Here is a 19492-nt window from a genome sequence, read left to right as displayed (position 1 = left end):
GTGGCCATTGTTGGAACTGCATCCAGCCCCAGTTAAGAAGAGCTGGATGCAAGGCAAGTCCAGGGTGGACAGGTGCACTCATGGTAGGAGGGAAGGAAGGAGGTGGTGTTAGGGGGTTACATGCAAAGATCTTGGAATACAACCCTGTCCATGAAGGGGGTCATCCTCACTGCCCCATCCCAGAGCCAAGCTGGCTACCTTGTTGGACATTCCCCCAACATCTAACGGGACGAGACGCAAGAAGGATGTTCCCAATGGTGGGGCATCAGGCGTCACAGTCTGAGGATGCGGGATAGACCATTTAGGACTGAGGTGAGGTGAAATTTATTCACCCAGAGAGCGATCAGCCTGTGGAATTCACTACCACAGAAAGCAGTTGAGGTCAAAGCACTATGTTTTCAAGAAACAGTCAGATATAACACTCGGGCGAAGGGAATCAAAGAATATGAGGAAAAGCGGGATTAGGCCATTGAGTTGGATGATCAGCCATGATCATAAAGAATGGCGGTGCAAGCTCGAAGGGCTGAATGGCCTCCTCCTGCACCTATTTGCTATGTTTCAATGTTTCTTTCTCTGACCTCCTTTCTCCGGCTCAAATTAACTGTGTAACACAGGCAGGAAGTGGCCACACAAGAGCCACAACTAGCAGAACTAAAACTAGGAGAGGGTGAACAGCCAAATTACGTCTCTCCCGCGACCTATAAAATCACCGCAAAATTGGGGGATGGGTAGTCAGGCAGCAGGAAAGTCACTTGCAGATTTTACATAATTTACATACCCACTCATGGGCAACTGTATTAAATTCTTGATTTCTCGAGGAATTAAGGGCTATGGAGAGAGAGCGGGTAAATGGAGTTGAAATCAGCCATGATTGAATGGGGGAGTGGACTCGATGGGCCGAATGGCCTTACCGCCGCTCCTATGTCTTATGGTCTTGTGGTCTTATGATCTACACACACTGAATTTCCTGTTTATCTATCAAATAATCTGGCCAAAATAAGTCACCACAATTTGAATTGCATAAAGCCAATGAACTCCCATGACTCCCCAAAGTCGTCCACCATTTACAAGGCACAAGTGAGGAGTGTGCTCAATCACTCTCCACTTGCCTGGATGAGTGCAGCACCAACAACAAACAAGAGCTCAACACCATCCAGAACAAAGCAGCCCTCTTCATTCGCACCGCTGCCAAAATTCACCCACAACACCATCGGCAGCAGCAGCAGTGTGTGCACCATCTACAAGATGCACTGCAGCAACTCACCAAGACTCCTTAGACAACACCTTCCAAACCCATGACCACTACCACAAAGAAGGACAAGGACAGTAGATACCTGGGAACCCCACCACTGCCTGGAGGTTCTCCTCCAAGTCACTCACCACCCTGGCTTGGAAATATATCGTCGTTCCTTCGCTGTCACCGGGGCAACATCCTGGAACTCCCTCCCTCCTCAACAGCACTGTGAGTGCATGCACACCAAATGGACTGCAGCGGTTAAAGGAGGTGACGCATCACCACCTTCTCAATGGCAATTAGGGATGGACAATAAAGGCTAGCCTAGCCAGCGATAACCATATCCCATGGAAAGTGTAAAAGATTTTGGAAAACCACAATTACTTAATATACTACACCTACAATAATTGTACCTCAGAAGGTAGAAGTCCATTGGGTCACACAGCAAGAGTTTAACAATTACGCGATTGTCGCTACCTCTGACAAACAGACTCCAACAGCACATTAAATAGTTGGACAGTTGAGGGAAAATAGCAAAGTCACAGATCGCTGGCCATTTGGCCCAATGCCTCCAGTCCAAATTGTGTTAAAGACAGTAGAAAGAGCTAAACTATTGCTGTTGATGCCGGTAACCTGGGCTGCCAAACTAGATGGCCCGACAAATACCATATTGTCGGCTGACCCTTTGCCCCCATCTTAAACCCCTTGTTTTATTATCCCAATCATTTATTGCCTTTTCATCACCACTGTGCCACCCTGCATTTTAATATCCAACACATTTCTCCCCCTCTTCAATTCTGAAGAGGAGACAAACGGACTTGAATTTCTCTCCCTACACATGGTACCAGGCCTGTTGAGTTTTTCAGCATTCTCTGCTCTCGGTTTCAGGAACATCTGCAGTATTTTGCTCATTTTACCATATTGTCCTGATTGGATGACACTGTAAACAACTTAACTTCTAGCCGTGTGGTTCACTCAGGTTGCTGCTCAATTACCCCAATGGTGACTTGGTGGGCAAATGCTCCTTCGGGTGCGGCACAGAGCCACGCATACCAGAAGGTTTACAATTCATTCCTGGCTTTTATTTTGCACGGAGGTGATTGGATGCTACAAGTGGCTCCACATATTTGCAGGCGAGGGAAGAAGGAAATAAAAATAGGGAATGTTTGCACTCCCAATCATGACCTGTGATCTCCCCCATTGGAAAAACATGAGCTAGGACCAGGCAAGTCAGCTTGTGATAACTCCAATGGCCAAGTTCCCTGCCAACAATCGGTGCCCAGGTTCATACAGTGAATAGCGGCAGAGGGCAGTTGGCATGGTTGCAGCCGGCCAGGAGTTACCACCTTAAAAGTGGATATGGGAATCGCAGCCGTGGGTGACTAATAGTCAATGCGAGCTAAACAACACCTGGATGCAACATTTAATAAACTTACCAACCCCTCCAGCGTCCTTCCCAAACGATAATGACAAGGATCCTTGGGATGAGAACGCAGAGTCAATGGACGAGATTCCCGACAGTCTCTTCTTGCTGTCGGCCACCTCCCCTCCCGCTGGGCAGTCATTCCCAGTCGATTCGAAACCCGAATCCAGCTGGGACAGCAGCTGGGAAAGGCTGCATTCATCACTGTCAGAGGCCAGCTTGGATTGCCGTTTCTGCACCGGCTGCTCAGCCTGGACTGCTTGGTCCTGAGAGGGGGAAAAAGATAGAACGTGTCATGTCACATGTAAACGGGATGAAAGCCAGATGAACAGCGCATAATATTATAATTAATAACAATAATTATTAATGTCACAAGTAGGCTTACATTAACAGAGCAATGAAGTTACTGTGAAAATCCCCTAGCCTCCACACTCCAGCGCCTGTTCGGGTACACTGAGGGAGAATTCAGAATGTCCAATTCACCGAACAAGGACATCTTTCGGTACTTGTGGGAGGAAACCGGAGCACCCGGAGGAAACCCACGCAGACACAGGGAGAGCGTGCAAACGCCGCACAGATAGTGAGCCAAGCCGGGAATCGAACCTGGGCCCCTGACGCTGTGAAGTAACAGTGCTAACCACTGTGCTACTTTACCACCCATTGTCTGCACACAATATTCTCTCTTTTTAAAATAAATAAATTTAGAGTACCCAATTATTATTTTTTTCCCCCCAACTGAAATGAAAATAGCTTATTGTCACAAGAAGGCTTCAAATGAAGTTAGTGAAAAGCCCCTAGTCGCCACATTCCGGCACCTGTTCGGGGAGGCTGGTCCAGGAATTGAACCCGCACTGCTGGCCTTAAGGGGCAATTTAGCGTGGCCAATCCACCTAATCTGCACATCTTTGGGTTGTGGAGGTGAAACCCAAGCAGACACGGGGAGAATGTGCAAACTCCACATGGACAATATTCTCTCCTTTGATCTCTACCTCTCTAAGGTTAGGAAAACTGGGCAGGGCCAAACTTGATTGGATTGGATTTGTTTATTGTCACGTGTACCAAGGTACGGTGAAAAGTATCATTCTGCGTACAGTTCAGACAGATGATTTCACACATGAAAAGAAAATACATAATAGGGCAAACATAAAATACACAATGTAAAAACATAGACACAGGCACCGGGTGAAGCATACAGGAATGTAATACTACTCAGTGGAGAAGATGTGTGAAGAGATCAGTTCAGTCCATAAGAGGGGAAGAAGCTGTTTTGAATCTGCTAGTGCGTGTCTCAGACTTTTGTATCTCCTGCCCGATGAAAGAAGTTGGAAGAGTGAATACGCCGGCTGGGAGGGGTCTTTGGTTATGCTGCCCACTTTCCCAAGGCAGCGGGAGGTGTAGACAGAGTCAATGGATGGGAGGCGGGTTCGCGTGATGGACTGGGCAATGTTCACCACTCTCTGTAGTTGTTTCAGAGCTTTACTGGAAATAATTCCCGACTAATATTATGGAGCTATGACCGAGTGACTCTTTACATTGTACAGTCTTTGTAATGTTTTGCTCTACCCATTTCTCTCCATGATCATGTCTTTCATCTATTTTACCAGCAGCCGAGATTGAAGGAAGAATTTAGAAAGAGATCATGGGCGGGATTCTGCGCGAATCGTCGGGGCGGGATAAACGGCACAAACACTGGCGGGAACCACTCCGGCGTCGAGCCGCCCCAACTGTGCGGAATCTTCCGCACCTTCGGGGGCTAGGACAGCGCCGGAGTGGTTTGTGCCGCGCTGGCCGGCGGGAAGGGGCTTGGCGCCACGCCAACCGGGCCGAAGGGCCTCCGCTGGCCGGCGCATGCACGGGAGCGCCAGCGTCTGCTGGCGTCATCCCCACGCATGCGCAAGGAGGGGGTTCATCTCCACGTCGGCCATCGCGGATCGGTACAAAGCTGATGCGGAGGAATAGACTGCCCCCACGGCACAGGCCCGCCCGCAGATCGGTGGGTCCCGATCGCGGGCCAGGCCACCATGGGGACACCCCCGGGGCCAGATCGCCCTGCGCCCCCCCCCCCCCCCCCCCCCCCCCCACCCCCCTGAGGACCCAGGAGGACGCCCACGGAGCTGGGTCCCACCGATAGGGACCAACCTTGATTTACGCCGGCGGGACCCTCGTTAAACGGGCGGGACTTCGGCCCATCGCGGGCCGGAGAATTTGGGCGGCCCCAGGGCCTATTGCGTTGCGCCGGTCCCTGCCATTCTCTGAGGCGGGCGGCGCGATTCATGCCGGGGTGATTTTGGGGGGGGCCGGAAAATTCGGAGGACGGCGGGGGCGGGATTCACGCCAACCCCCAGCGATTCTCCGACCCGCTGGGGAGTCGGAGAATCCCGCCACATGTTCCTTCCATGTGTATTTGGGCGGTGGTTCAAGCGACACTGAATGCCATTCAAGTTTGCTTATGTTTCTTGAATCTATTGTACAACAGTTGGCTAAACTGGGCCATGAAACAATCTGCTGTTGAGTTATGTACACATGAAGATTTTATCTCATTACTGCCTGACTCCCCATCACCTTCCCAAATCATCGAAAGCGGAAACGATCTTCAGTAATTGGTTGCTCGAGTCTCGACTGGCAGTAAAAAAACATTTCTTCACCCCAATCTCCCAATATTTTTACAGCTAATGAACAGCATTGTTCAAAAACAAAATAAAAACGGGGAAAACACTGCTGCCCCTTTGGTATGCCTGCTCCAAGTTGCCCTGGAGATTGATCCTCAATTCCTGAAGACTCCAGGCCAATCATGGAGAGTAAAAGCAATTGGCAAGTCATGTTGCAGCTGTATATAACCTTAGTTAGGCCACACGTGGAGTATAGTGTTCAATTCTGGTCGCCACACTACCAGAAGGATGTGGAGGCTTTAGAGAGGGTGCAGAAGAGATTTACCAGAATGTTGCCTGGTATGGAGGGCATTAGCTATGAGGAGCGGTTGAATAAACTCGGTTTGTTCTCACTGGAACGACGGAGGTTGAGGGGAGACCTGATAGAGGTCTACAAAATTATGAGGGGCATAGACAGGGTGGATAGTCAGAGGCTTTTCCCCAGGGTAGAGGGGTCAATTACTAGGGGGCATAGGTTTAAGGTGCGAGGGGCAAGGTTTAGAGTAGATGTACGAGGCAAGTTTTTTTACACAGAGGGTAGTGGGTGCCTGGAACTCGCTACCGGAGGAGGTGGTGGAAGCAGGGACGATAGTGACATTTAAGGGGCATCTTGACAAATACATGAATAGGATGGGAATAGAGGGATATGGACCCTGGAAGTGTAGAAGATTGTAGTTTAGTCGGGCAGCATGGTCAGCACGGGCTTGGAGGGCCGAAGGGCCTGTTCCTGTGCTGTACTTTTCTTTGTTCTTTGTTCTAAACCTCCTAATTCTAGGTGATTAAGCCATGAGCAAGAGCAACCATTCCAATATATCCAACAAAACTGCATTGATGTAATAACTTTCTCATCCTCTCGTCCCAAACTGCTCACTTTCAATTAATTTCTTTTCTAGTCACCCCCACTTTGGGGGCAAAACAAAGCTGCCATTTTGTGCACAATAAGCTCCACAAATAAGAGTATAAGGATAGGAACAGCAGGAGGCCAAATGCCTGTCAAGCCTGCTGTGCCATTCAGTACGATCATTGATTTAAACTTCATTTTCCCATCCACTCCCCACAGCCCTTCATTCCTTGAGACACCAAAAACCGGTCTATCCCAGTCTTAAGTGTAGTGACTGGAACGACCACAATCCTCTGGGGTAGAGAATTCCAAAAAGCACAATCCTTTGAGTGAAATAATTTCTCCTCGCCCGAGTTCTAAATGTAGGAAGTAGTAAATGACCAGTTACCAGATATTGTGTTCTGGTGGTTTTGGTTCAGAGGAGGAATCTTCATCACAACATTGGAAGAATTCCCTGCACAAATTGTTGATGATCTTTCGTCAAGAATTATCATCATTTTGGCCCAAAAGGTCAACTCTGGGTGCGATTTACGGCCTCGGCCCATCCGACCTGGTGGCTCAACGAGGCCATTTAATTGCGACACTTGAAACATCTCGTGAGAATGAACAGAATCTCGCAAGACATCGCGGGTGTTTCGGGGAATCTCTAAAGTGGTGCACGTGAAACTGGACCCAGGCCCTCGGGGGGCCATATTCGGGGTGTCGGGCCAGCCGGGGTTGGAAACGGGCACGGAGGCAGATGCCGTAGCCTTCGCCTCATTGATCGCTCGAAGGCAGATGCTGTTAGGGTGGAGATCAACCTCTCCACCCTGTGCCCTGGCGTGGCGGGGGACCTGCTGGAATTCTTAACGCTTGAAAAGGTCAAATTTGAACTGAGGGGAAGGATGGAGGGGTTCTACAATTCATGGGCGTTATTCATTATGCACGTTCGAGAAATGGATCACATCGAATATTAGGGGGGTTGGGGGCTGGGAGGTTTGGGGGAGGGGGACTGTATGTGTTAATGGTGACTATGGGTGATTCCTGATTCCTTTTTGCCATTTGTTCATGTTGACATGCGGGCCAGTGTCTGGGGTTTGGTGGGAGGATGGGATCGTTGTTATTGATATGGGGATTGACATTACATTCGTTACTGATTATTTTTTATTGATGACTGTAAATTTGGGAGAAAATGTGAAAAAGGAGAAGAATAAAATATTTTTTAAAAAACATATATAGTAACATATTTTAAATCCAGATTAACAAGTCAAGACTGTACTGGTATACTCTCCACTTTCCTGGATGAGTGCAACTCCAGAAACGCCTTCCAGGACAAAACAACCTAGTTGGTTCTTAAGAGTGCTACAGGTGTACCTACACCATGTGGACTGTAGGGGTTTAAGATGGTGGCTCACCTCCACTTTCACAAGGGCAATTAGGGATGGGCAATGGATTTGTGCCGAGCCAGCGAAGTTCACATCCCTCAAACAAATTTTTAAAAAAGGATTTTGACTGGCATCCCGTCCAACACTTGAATATTCACTCCCTCCACCACTGAAGTACAGGGGCAGCGGTGCCATCTAGAAGAAGCACTGCAACAACACATCAAGCCTCCTTCAACAACACCAATCAAACCTCATCCACCCAATAGGATAAGGACAATGGACATATGGCAAAACACCACAAGCTGGAAATTCCCCTCCAAGTCACTCACCATCCTGACTTGGAAAACTATCACCGTCCTTCGCTGTCGCTGGGTCAAAATTCTGGATCAGGGTTTAGACCCAGTATAAAATAAATTTAGATGAAGATGATATGAACAAAGCACTACAGTTTAGTGATCTGAAAGGCTGTAGTGCTTTGTTTATATTATCTTTACCCAAGTTTATTTTACACAGGGCCCGTAACCTGATCCCTCTTTTTTTAATCCATTCATGGGATGAGAATGGCAAGGCCAGCATGTGTTGCCCATCCTTAATTGCCCACGAGAAGGTGGTGGTGAGCTGCCATGAACCGCTGCAATTCATGTGGTGTGGACACACCCACTGTGCTATCAGGTCGGGAGTTTCAGGATTTTTCCCCAGCGACAGTGAAGGAACGCCAATATATTTCCAAGCCAGGATGGTGAGTGACTTGGAGGTGAACTCCCAAGTGGTGAGGTTCCCAGTCTGCTGCCCTTTTTCTTCTAGGTGGCAGTGGTCATGTGTTGGGAAGGTGCTTTCTAAGTCGCCTCGGTGAGTTCCTGCAGTGCATCTTGTAGTTGGTACACACTGTTGCTACTGTGCGTCAGTGGTGGAGGGAATGAATGAATGTTTGTGGAAGGGGGAGCAATTAGGCTGGTTGCTTTGTCCTGGATGGTAATCAGGCTTCTTGAGTGATATTGGAGCTGCACTCATCCAAGCAAGTGGAGAGTGTTCCACCACACTCCAGACTTGTGCTTTGTAGGTGGTGGACAAGCTTTGGGGAGTCAGGAGATGAGTTACACTCCACAGGATTCCTAGCCTCTTGCCTCAAGCCCCTGTGCTTAGATTATTACAAACCAAATAAGGATGGCCAAAACATGGGGACTCTATCTCTGCCAATTTCCATGATTATATATGGGGAACACTTCTCTCAGTTATAACAGGAAGTAGAGGTTCATCTAAACTTGCAGTGTTTTGTTCAAACCCAAAATATCCTCCCTAGTCATCAGATCTGATTGACCTGCTGTGCATTTCTTGTCTTAGGTTTGCATTTACAGCAACGTCCAAACCATGAGCACTACCACCAAGGACAAGGGCAGCAGATGCATGGAAACGCCACCACCTTCAAGCACCCCTTCAAACCACACACCATACGGACATGGAACTATCTCATCCCTTCACTGTCACCTGATCAAAATCCTGGATCTCCCTCCCTAACAGCACAGTGGATGTGCCTACACCACAGGGACTGCAGCGGTTCAAGAAGGTGGCTCACCACCACCTTATCAAGGACACTTGTGGATGGGCAATAAATACTGGTCTAGCCAGCGAAGGGCACATCCCACGAAAGAATAACTAAGAGTTGTACACAAAGAGGTCAATCTTTGCATATACTACACTGGTGTTTAAATTACAATGTTTATAAGCTTGCTGGAGTAAAATGTTCCCAATCTGAGCATTAGTTCGTCACCCCTCCTATGGGGTTGGAATGGTGCGCTTTAGGCATGTCAATTCACAATGATGGTCTAGACTCACACTCGAAGAATGGCTACCTGAGCACGATATTAGAGAACTGTTGGGACGTCAATTGTATTCTTGTCATTTCCTTGAGGAAAAGGGGGAACAATATTGGGAATGAGACAGAGCTTACAATTGCTTTTGAAATTCAAACGTCTTCGGCAAGCCAACCAACAAGACAGTCATGATGATCTCAGGTTTTATGGGCAAGTTGTATCTGTACTGAGCAGGAAGTAGAATTTCCCAATCTAGGTTACTCAAAGAGATGTCTAGCAAGTTACGCCATCAGGTTTGGAGTCAAGTCTTGAGACCTCAGTCTCAACAATCGTTTCTCAGAGTTGTTCCAACTTAACTCAATCTTGCCTTTAAAGCAAAAGTACAAGGAAAGTTTACCTTTTTGCTTGCCTCATGAGTTTGGCCAGAATCCAAAGGCTGTTCTTGTGGTTTCTCTTGCGCCATTTCTTGTGGCTTGGTGCTAAGCTCTTCAGTTTCTGAAGTGATTTCTTTGAAAATAAAATGAATGGTGTTAAGAGGCTTCTTTGTGCCTTTAAAATTGCAACATTTATTTTCAAGCATGTTCTAATTGGACTTGCAGAGCCGAGAGGGAGAAATCAAAGCAGCATTCACTGGGGTGAGCACAGTAGGAGGTTTTACAACACCAGGTTAAAGTCCAACAGGTTTGTTTCGATGTCACTAGCTTTTGGAGCGCTGCTCCTTCCTCAGGTGAATGAAGAGGTATGTTCCAGAAACACATATATAGACAAATTCAAAGACGCCAGACAATGCTTGGAATGCGAGCATTAGCAGGTGATTAAATCTTCACAGATCCAGAGATGGGGTAACCCCAGGTTAAAGAGGTGTGAATTGTGTCAAGCCAGGACAGTTGGTAGGATTTTGCAGGCCAGGTGGTGGGGGATGAATGTAATGCGACATGAATCCCAGGTCCCGGTTGAGGCCGCACTCATGTGTGCGGAACTTGGCTATAAGCTTCTGCTCGGCGATTCTGCGTTGTCGCGCGTCCTGAAGGCCGCCTTGATTGGTGGGATAGAAATCTCTTGCTCTCTCTTCATACACGCACGCACAAGATAGTGGGTGTAAAAGACATTGAAATATCCGATCAGCCATGATCGTATTGAATGGCGGAGCAGACTCGATGGGCTGAATGGCCCACACCCATTTCTATGTTCCTAAGATGGCTCGATCGCAGTACGGTTCCTATTGGGCACAAGTACACAATACAAAAGTGCCCATAATTGGTAGTGAGTCTAAGTCACAGACGCTAAGCGAATAGTTGGCATCAGAAATACAAAACAATAGTGAGTAAGAGGGGATTAACTGCTGCTGCTCAAAGTAGTTTACAGGTACAGTGGGATGGGGACTACTTCCTGCATCACCATTTTGCTTGCATGCTACTTCTGGCCAATGCACTGTCAATGTAATTTTAAAGTAAGGTTTACCTTGAAATGTTGGGCGGTCACTGGGAATTTCCATCCAGCATCGCTTCATCAGTTTCAATAAACTCTTGCACGCCGGTGGTCTAGATTTAGGAATCACCGATAGATCAGGACGAAGACCACTCACTACTTTGACCATAATGTGCAGAATATTTGTTTCAGCTGCAAAAAATGAATAAAGATAAGCCAATAGAGCTTTGAAGAAATTTCAACACTTGCATTTAATTCGCCGTTTATCATGTCTCAAAGCGCTTTATATTAGAAGCGCAGAAACCCACGTCGAGACAGGAGCAATTCTGCATCCGCTCTGATGGAGAAACAAATTGACTAACATTTTCAGTGGTATCAATCGACTGAGGAACCTCGGCTGCAACACTGGGAATATTTCCTGCTCCAGGTGTGAAAGCGTTAGGAGAGCATGGCGGAAAGGATTCTGGAGAATGGTCCCAGACAATGAGAAACTTTTGTTGCGCAGACGGACTGGAGAAGGTGGAACTCTTTTCCTCAGAGAAGGGAAGGTTGAGAGTAGATTCTGTAAACGCATTCAAAAATCATGAGGGTCAGGACGGAGTAGCTGGGGATAAACTGTTCCCATTTCGGAAGGATCGAGAACTAGAGGGCGCCGGTTTAAGGTAGTAGTCCCAAGAAGCAATGGCGGCTTGAGGAGAAGCTCTCTCACACAGTGATGGCTAGGATCCGGAATGGACTCCCTGGGAATGTGGTGGAGGAAGGTTGAATCGAGGCATTGCAAGGGAATTAGTTTATCTGAAAAGAAAGAATGCGCAGGGCTATAGAGAGAAGGCAGGGGAGTGGCACTGACAAGAGGGTAGCACGGTAGCATTGTGGATAGCACAATGGCTTCACAGCTCCAGGGTCCCAGGTTCGATTCCGGCTTGGGTCACTGTCTTTGCGGAGTCTGCGCATCCTCCCAGTGTGTGTGTGAGTTTCCTCCGGGTGCTCCGGTTTCCTCCCACAGTCCAAAGATGTGCAGGTTAGGTGGATTGGCCATGATAAATTGCCCTTAGTGTCCAAAATTGCCCTTAGTGTTGGGTGGGGTTACTGGGTTATGGGGATAGGGTGGAGATGTTGACCTTGGGTAGGGTGCTCTTTCCAAGAGCTGGTGCAGACTCGATTGGCCAAATGGCCTCCTTCTGCACTGTAAATTCTATGATCTAGGACAGACTGAATTACCTATTTCTGTCCTGTAACCAGTCATTGATTTCTCCTTAAGTTTTGAAAAGCAAAAGCTCTCAGCGTTGCACGAGGACAGCAGCGTAGATTGAGTACTGCTCGGCCCAAGACCATAAGAAACTGCAGAGAGTCGTGAACACAGCCCAGTCCATCACGCGAACCCGCCTCCCATCCACTGACTCTGTCTACACCTCCCGCTGCCTGAGGAAAGCGGGCAGCATAATCAGGGACGCCATTCCACCCGGGTTATTCTCTCTGCCAACCTCTCCCATCGGGCAGGAGATACAAAAGTCTGAGAACGCAAACCAACAGATTCAAAAACAGCTTCTTGCCCACGCTCACCAGCCTCCTGAATGACCCTCTTATGGACTGAACTGATCTCACCACGCATCTTCTCCACTGAGCAGCACTACACTCCGTATGCTGCACCTGATGTCTATATATTTACATTGTGTGTCTATCATAAATATTTTTCATGTCTGGAGCAATCTGCCTGGACTGTACGCAGAACAATACTTTTCACAGTACCTCGGTACACGTGACAATAAATCTAAATCTAATCTACCCATCCTCATGACGGATTTGAACTCTTGCCCTCATATTTGTGCTATCAACTTGGTCAAACAGATATAATTAAACACATCGGAATGTTTGGTAATGCATGAAAACACTGTCTTTTATCGCAGTACGGGTAATATAATGACAACAATTTATTACAGTCAGGAGCTTGATGATGTATTGGAATAGGAATTCATCTTGCATCTTTTGCTCCTGTATTCAAACCTAGTTAAAACCATGAGGAGATGACCGTCTCCTCTCTCAGGATCCTACATGAAATGAGTATGGTCACACTGTATAGCACTACCAAGTATGGGTGAATTGGCAGCCATCCAGTTAATGGGGATATCTGGCATCTGGGGCTGGTTTAGCACACTGGGCTAAATCGCTGGCTTTGAAAGCAGACCAAGGTAGGCCAGCAGCATGTGCCTCCCCGAACAGGCACCGGAATGTGGCGACTAGGGGCTTTTCACAGTAACTTCGTTTGAAGCCTACTTGTGACAATAAGCGATTTTCATTTCATTCATTCATGTAAAATACCACACGGTTACGGTAGGGGGTGCGTAACTTTGAGATTGCAGCTAGGACACATTGTTAGGGAAGAGTAGCAGGAGCTTTACACCATCGTACTTGACTTGCACACCGAATGGGGGACTGCCAAAACTAAAATAAAAATGTTTTCCGCTCCACAATTCTAACCAATCTCCTCCCAATCAATATTCAAAAATGGAATTCAAAAGTCAAATTTCTTTCCCCCTGGGGATAGGAGTCCAAAGAATTGGCACATCAGATGTGTCACAATGTCGCCATCAATAAGAAGATGCACTGTTGGCTACCTGTCTAATCCCAAAATGATTTGCCAAGATAAATCAATCATTTAGATACCAATCGCGTTATGCATTGGTTAGTAAAGCTGCGCAGGTTTGGCATGTATGAGGGAGTGCAAGATAGCACAATATTTTAGCCTTCACCTCATTGATCGCTCGCAAGCGGGTTCTGGTGCGGTGGTGGTCAGCTTCTCCACCCTGCGCCTCGGCGTGGCGGGGGGATTTAATGGAGTTCTTACATCTTGATAAGGTGAAATTCGCCCCGAGGGGGGCAAATGAGGGATTCCACAAGAGATGGGGTTTGTTTATTTTGAATTTTGAGAGCTAGTTACTGTCAACTGTTGTAAGGGGTGGGGGTGCGTTGGTGCAGGTTTATTGTAACTGGGGGTGTAATGATTTTGTTTTGGTTTTGTAAAATTCTACAAATTTGAATTAAAATACTTAATAAAACAATGACAAATCATAACATGGTGAATAAGATGAGATAGAGAGAGAAAGTGTGCGCAGGAGCGAGTGAGAGAAGGGTTGATAATCAGACAACGCTTTTCTAAACTGCCCAGATGTGTTAAAGCTATGGAAACATTTTCAAATCTCAGATGGGCTTGGGCATTGGAGAGGGTTAGAAATGACTGAGGGGAAAGTACACAATTGTTCCTGTTGTTTTTTTGAGCTTTAGGAATGGAGAAGATGTGTTAATGATTATGATAAAAGACGATCATTGAGGCTAAGAATGTGAATTGCTGATGAATTTGTAAGGGTGGAATGGACTCAGCAACATGAGGTGGTAGACGGTGTTTGGTTTAGAAGGAGATAGGCCTTCGTAGCACTGAAACACAATAATGTTTTGAGTACTCGATGACGGGCATGGGGAATTCAGAATTTATAACCTAGAGAAAGCCGATTTAGTTTTATTATCACATGATCAGAAATCCTAATCCTTCGTATCTGCTTTGATCTTTCTTACAGGAGAGAGTGCAGAGGAGGTTTACAAGAATGTTGCCAGGGCGAGAAAAGTGTAGCTACGAGGAAAGATGGGAATAGGTTGGGGTTATTTTCCTGGGAACAAAGAAGGCGGAGGGGAGACTTAATTGAGGTGTACAAAATTATGAGGGGGGAGAGATAGAGTGGGCAGGATGAAATTGTTTCCTTTGGTGGAGAATTCGAGAACCGGGGCAATAGATTCAAATGAAATGAAAATGAAAATCGCTTATTGTCACAAGTAGGCTTCAAATGAAGTTACTGTGAAAAGCCCCTAGTCGCCACATTCCGGCGCCTGTTCGGGGAGGCTGTTACGGGAAGGTACGGCAAGACAAGTGGCAGAAGGTGTAGAGGGGGCACGAGGAATAACTTTATTCCGCAGGGGGCAGTGGGAGTCTGGAATTTGCTACCCAGGCTGGTGGTGGAGGCAAAGACCCGAAACTCTTTTTTAACAGTATCGGGATTTGCATCTTAAGTGCTGTAAAGTATGGGGCTGTGGATCGGGTGCAGGAAGGTGGGATTAGAAATGGCATCTGGATGTCCTCAGGCTGGCATGAGCAAGATGGGCCGAATGGCCTCCTTCTGTGCTGTAAATTTTCTATGGCTCATTTGGCTTCATTCCCAAAAGATCATGGGCTGGATTTTCCGTCCTGCCGCGCCACATTTCTGTTTCACCCCACCGGCGGGATGCTGCGTTACACCAGCTGGTCAATGGGGTTTCCCATTATGGAGCAGCCCCACACCGTCGGGAAACCCCCAGGCTGCCGGGGAATGACCCTGCTATCGAACGGGACTCTTATCTTTCTTGCACTGAGGAGCTCCACCCGTCAGTGCAGGAAGAGATCAGGTTGCAACCCCCTGAACCCCCTCCCAAACGTACCCGTTGAGGGGGCTTTGAGTTCTCCCACACCCTACCTCATAAGGAGAGGACATCCCCATCATGGGCAAAATGTCACCTTGGCAGTGCTCGGCTGGCACCCTGGTGGGACAGCCATGTTGCCTGGCCGTCATTGCCAGGGTGACAGCGCCAAGGTGGCATAAGCAGTGCCAGAGTGTAACCCTGCCCAGCGGCCAACCACCCGGGGCCTCCGATTGCCTGAGAGACCACCCGATGTGCCGTTCTGCCTGGTCCCCGTTTGTGGAGACTAGTGCTAAATGGCAACCAGCTGGGTTTTCTTTGGCGAGGCCGTTCGATCCCAGGGGCTGATTAGCTCTGCCCGGTACATATGCCTAACTGCACACTTAAGTATGCAAATTTTGGTCCTGCCCGCTCTGGGTGGGGTCCAGATCTCGACATTTCACAAGACCCCGCGAGATTTACCAGCCACATCGTGTCCCGAGTTGGGTGCGACACGGCTTTTAGATCGCGCCTACTGTTTTATAATGCTTTTTGGCATAAAAACAGAGAATGCTGGAAATACACAGCAGGTCAGGTGGTGTTTATTCTGTTGTTAGACTGCAACTCAGGTGGTGGAAAATTCGAGAAGTCAATAAATTTGATCATTTCTGGCATAGCACAAAAAATTGACCATGAGAATTGCTGAACTGTCATTAAATCTCAACTGCTTGGAAATTTGCCATTCGTATTGTCCCCGCCCTACATTGTAAAAAATTCATTTTTACAGGACCTCGGCTTCGCTGGTTCGGCCAGCATTTGTTACCGAAACCTCATTGCCCTTCAGAAGGTGGTGGGTGAGCTGCCTTCTTGAACCGCTGCAGTCCTTGTGCTGTAGGTACACCCACAGTGCTATTAGGAAAGAAGCTCCAGGATTTTGACCCAGTGACAGCGAAGGAATGGGGATATATTTCCAAGGCAGTATGATGAGTGACTTGGAGGGGAACTTCCAGGTGGTGGGATTCCCATGTATCTACTGCCGTTGTACTTCTAGATGGTAGAGATCGTAGGTTTGGAATGTGCTGCGAGCCTTGATGAGTTCCTGTAGCGCATCTTCTAAACGGTACACACAGCTGCTCCTGTGTGTCGGTGGTGGAGAGAGTGAATGCTTGTGGAAGGGGTGCCAATCAAGCTGGCTGCCTTGTCCTGGATGGTGTCGAATTTCTCGAATGTTGTTGGAACTGCACTCATCCTGGCAAGTGGCGAGTATTCCATTACACTCTGTGCCTTGTAAGTGGTGGACAGGCTTTGGAGTGTCAGGAGGTGAGTTATTTGCCACAGGATTCCTGGTCTCTGACCTGCTCTTGTCACCACAGCATTTATATAGCTAGTGAGGTTTAGGTTCCGTTCAATGATAACCCTCAGGATGTTGAGAGTGGGGGATTCAGTCAATGATGGTGATGCCATTGGACGTCAAGGAACAATGGTCATTGCTTGGCACTTGTGGGACGCGAATGTTACTTGCCACATGTGACTCTACACTTGACTCGACTGTCTCCAATGTGGTAAAGACTATCCAAGTGGGTCGGCAAGATACTGTGTTGTAAAGACATTGCATTGTATCACTATCAAGAACAAGGACACCACCACCACCTTCTCAGGAAAACCAGCAATGCACAGTAAACATAGCTCACATTCCAATGTTCAAAAAAAAATGCATTGCAAGAGGAATGAAGGCTGAATGCACTCTAAAGGACGTTAATGAACAGCGTGGAAACATCAGTAGACAGGTTGAATACACATTGGGGAAGGTCATTGTTATGAAGGAGGAACAAAATAGGAGCCAGAACAGGGCCTCATCTCAAGAGAGGAGGAGCCATCAGTCAGAGCACAGATCCTGAAATTAACTTTCCAACATGCTGTTTGCAAAGACGCCAATCTATCACAGGACAGAGCAGAATAAATGGCGTGTGTCTGTTGGCAGAGGAAAATTCTTTCAACTGCAGATACATCCACGGGAAGAGAGAACTCATCACTGCACGTACCTGCAAAAGGTTTCTTCTGTGTTAAAATCCCCCAGATGACAATGGAAAAACTGCAACAGGAAGAGAAATGCAGAGATGTTGAATTATCAAAGAGAACTGTTGAAGAGAAAATTGACATTGAAGGTGGTAACAGATCTTTTAAATCATGCAGGGCATATTAACACCTCCAGCTAGCTGCACAGCATGACATCTCATCATGGAATACTCCAAAGCAGCAACTCTCACCGATGCACAGTATTTTAAATTCCACTTGCGTTTCATTTGAAACAAGGGCATTTATGGAATCAGATTGACCCAGTTGCTCGCAGAGAAAACACTTGGCGAATTTGTGTTGAGGTTTGCAGAGGACTAATTGCAGCTCTGAAAATGGTCTGAATTTTTTTTTTTAAGATAACCTCTTTTGGCTGATGGCAGGTGTTGGAGAATAAGGTCTAAAAACCACACTCAACTCACCTGCAACCAAACCAAAATAGTGGCCCCAACAGAAGTGCCATCTTCTGCCACTCTGCAGCATTTTTTAAAAAAGTTACCAGCCTTTATTATTGGTGAGGAGGAAAGTATCTAACCTGTATACATCGTGCTTAATGTCAGAATTCCTCTTCTGTCGTAAACGTTCTGGAGGCAGGTACGCAATTGTACCACAGAAACCATCCAAGCTAATGTCTTGCGTGTTGGCCAATCCATTCCACCTCGCCAATCCAAAGTCTGAGATCTATGCAGAGAAAAGGTTAATTTACAACAACATGTACTTATAGATTGCTTTTAACATAGTGCCAAGGTGCTTCATTTGCACATTTCAAAGCAAAATATCACACCCTCCCACCCAGGCATTGCCTTCTTCCAATCCCTTCCATTAGGCAGACGGTACAGAAGTCTGAAGACCCGCACATCCAGACACAGGAACAGCTTCTTCCCCACAGCTACTAAACTCCTCAACGACTCTCTCTCAGACGGATCTGTACCCTGTAAGAACACTATTCACGACGCCCTATGCTGCTCTTGCTCATGATTCTGCCTTGTTTGGCCCCTTGTTCCGCACTGTAACCAATCACTGTTTGTCGATGTACCATTTGTCAATGTACTCTGTCGATTATTCTTTTTTGTCTACTATGTACGTATTGTATCATAGAATGTACAGCGCAGAAGTAGGCCATTCGGCTCATCGAGTCTGCACCAGCCCTTGGAAAGAGCTCCCCACTTTAGCCCACACCTCCACCCTATCCCCGTAACCCAGTAACCCCACCTAATCTTTTTGGGTACTATTGGGGCAAATAACCAAAAGCTTAGTCAAAGAGGAAGAAAGCAAGGTACAGGGGCAGTCAGGGTGAGAGGTGGAATTCCAGGCACTTGGGGCCTACGGGCAGCTGAAGGCAGAGCCACCAAGAGTAGAGCAATTAAAATCAAGGATGCTCAAGAGGGCCAGTATCAGATGAGCACAGATATCTCAGAGGGCTATGATGCGGGAGGACATTACAGAAACAGGGAGGGGTGAGGCCTCGGAGGGATTTGAAAATAAGGATGAGAATTTCAAAGGCTAAACCCTGCAAACTCCAGGAGCCAGCGTAGGTCAGCGATGACGGGCACATCTTTTGGGCTGTGGGGTTGAGACCCAACGCAGACACGGGGAGAATGTGCAAACTCCACACGGACAGTGACCCGGGGCCAGGATTGAACCATGGGAAGTCAAAACAATTAGAAAACGTTTTCAAGTGGTCTCTGAGAAGCTGGATTCGTTTTTCTTAAGGTCAGATAAGATTAAGTGGAGATTTCATGGAGAGTTTTAACAGAGTAATTAAGGAGGAAGTTTGGAAGGTCAGTAACCAGAGGGGACAGATTTAAGGTACTTGACAAAATGACCATTGGGGAATTGGAAGTATATTGATTTTTAACCACAGTGAGATCTGGAGAGCACAGCTTTTAAAAGGTGATGGAAGCAGATTCAGTAACTTGCAAAGCCCCAATTGATCATGGACTTGAAAAGGAGTTATTTTTAGAGCTAAAGAACAAGATGGAAATGACAGGGATTTCTCAAATAGACCCATTCCAGAAGCCAACACAAGCACAATAGTCCATTTCTTGTGCTGCATGTATGTAGATAACTATCACCCACAAACGCGTTCTCACTAGGGAAAATCAAGAGCAGAGGTCAAACAATGGAGAGAGAATTGTACACACTAACCAGTCAGAGGCTTTCACAAAGGGGGTTGGATCACACAGCAGGAAAAGAAGCAAGAATGGGATTGGGTTGCACAGTGGGGGGGAGGGGGTGGGGGGGGGGG

General features: G+C 47.3%; 1 protein-coding gene across 1 annotated transcript in view; it reads right to left on the bottom strand.

Moving 5' to 3' along the window:
• Positions 1-19492, bottom strand: part of ripk4 (receptor-interacting serine-threonine kinase 4) — a 66080-nt gene that overhangs the window by 5067 nt on the left and 41521 nt on the right. Inside the window, exons 3-7 of the mRNA XM_072513186.1 lie at positions 17780-17925; positions 17214-17263; positions 10783-10941; positions 9719-9828; positions 2671-2923 (exon numbers count right to left, since the gene is read on the bottom strand). Of these exons, the coding sequence (XP_072369287.1) occupies positions 2671-2923; positions 9719-9828; positions 10783-10941; positions 17214-17263; positions 17780-17925 (718 nt within the window). The remainder of the gene's footprint in view (positions 1-2670; positions 2924-9718; positions 9829-10782; positions 10942-17213; positions 17264-17779; positions 17926-19492) is intronic.

This window comes from Scyliorhinus torazame, chromosome 8 (genome assembly GCF_047496885.1).
Source record: "Scyliorhinus torazame isolate Kashiwa2021f chromosome 8, sScyTor2.1, whole genome shotgun sequence".
Taxonomy (NCBI): Eukaryota; Metazoa; Chordata; class Chondrichthyes; order Carcharhiniformes; family Scyliorhinidae; genus Scyliorhinus; species Scyliorhinus torazame.
This window is presented reverse-complemented; position numbering and strand designations above follow the sequence as displayed.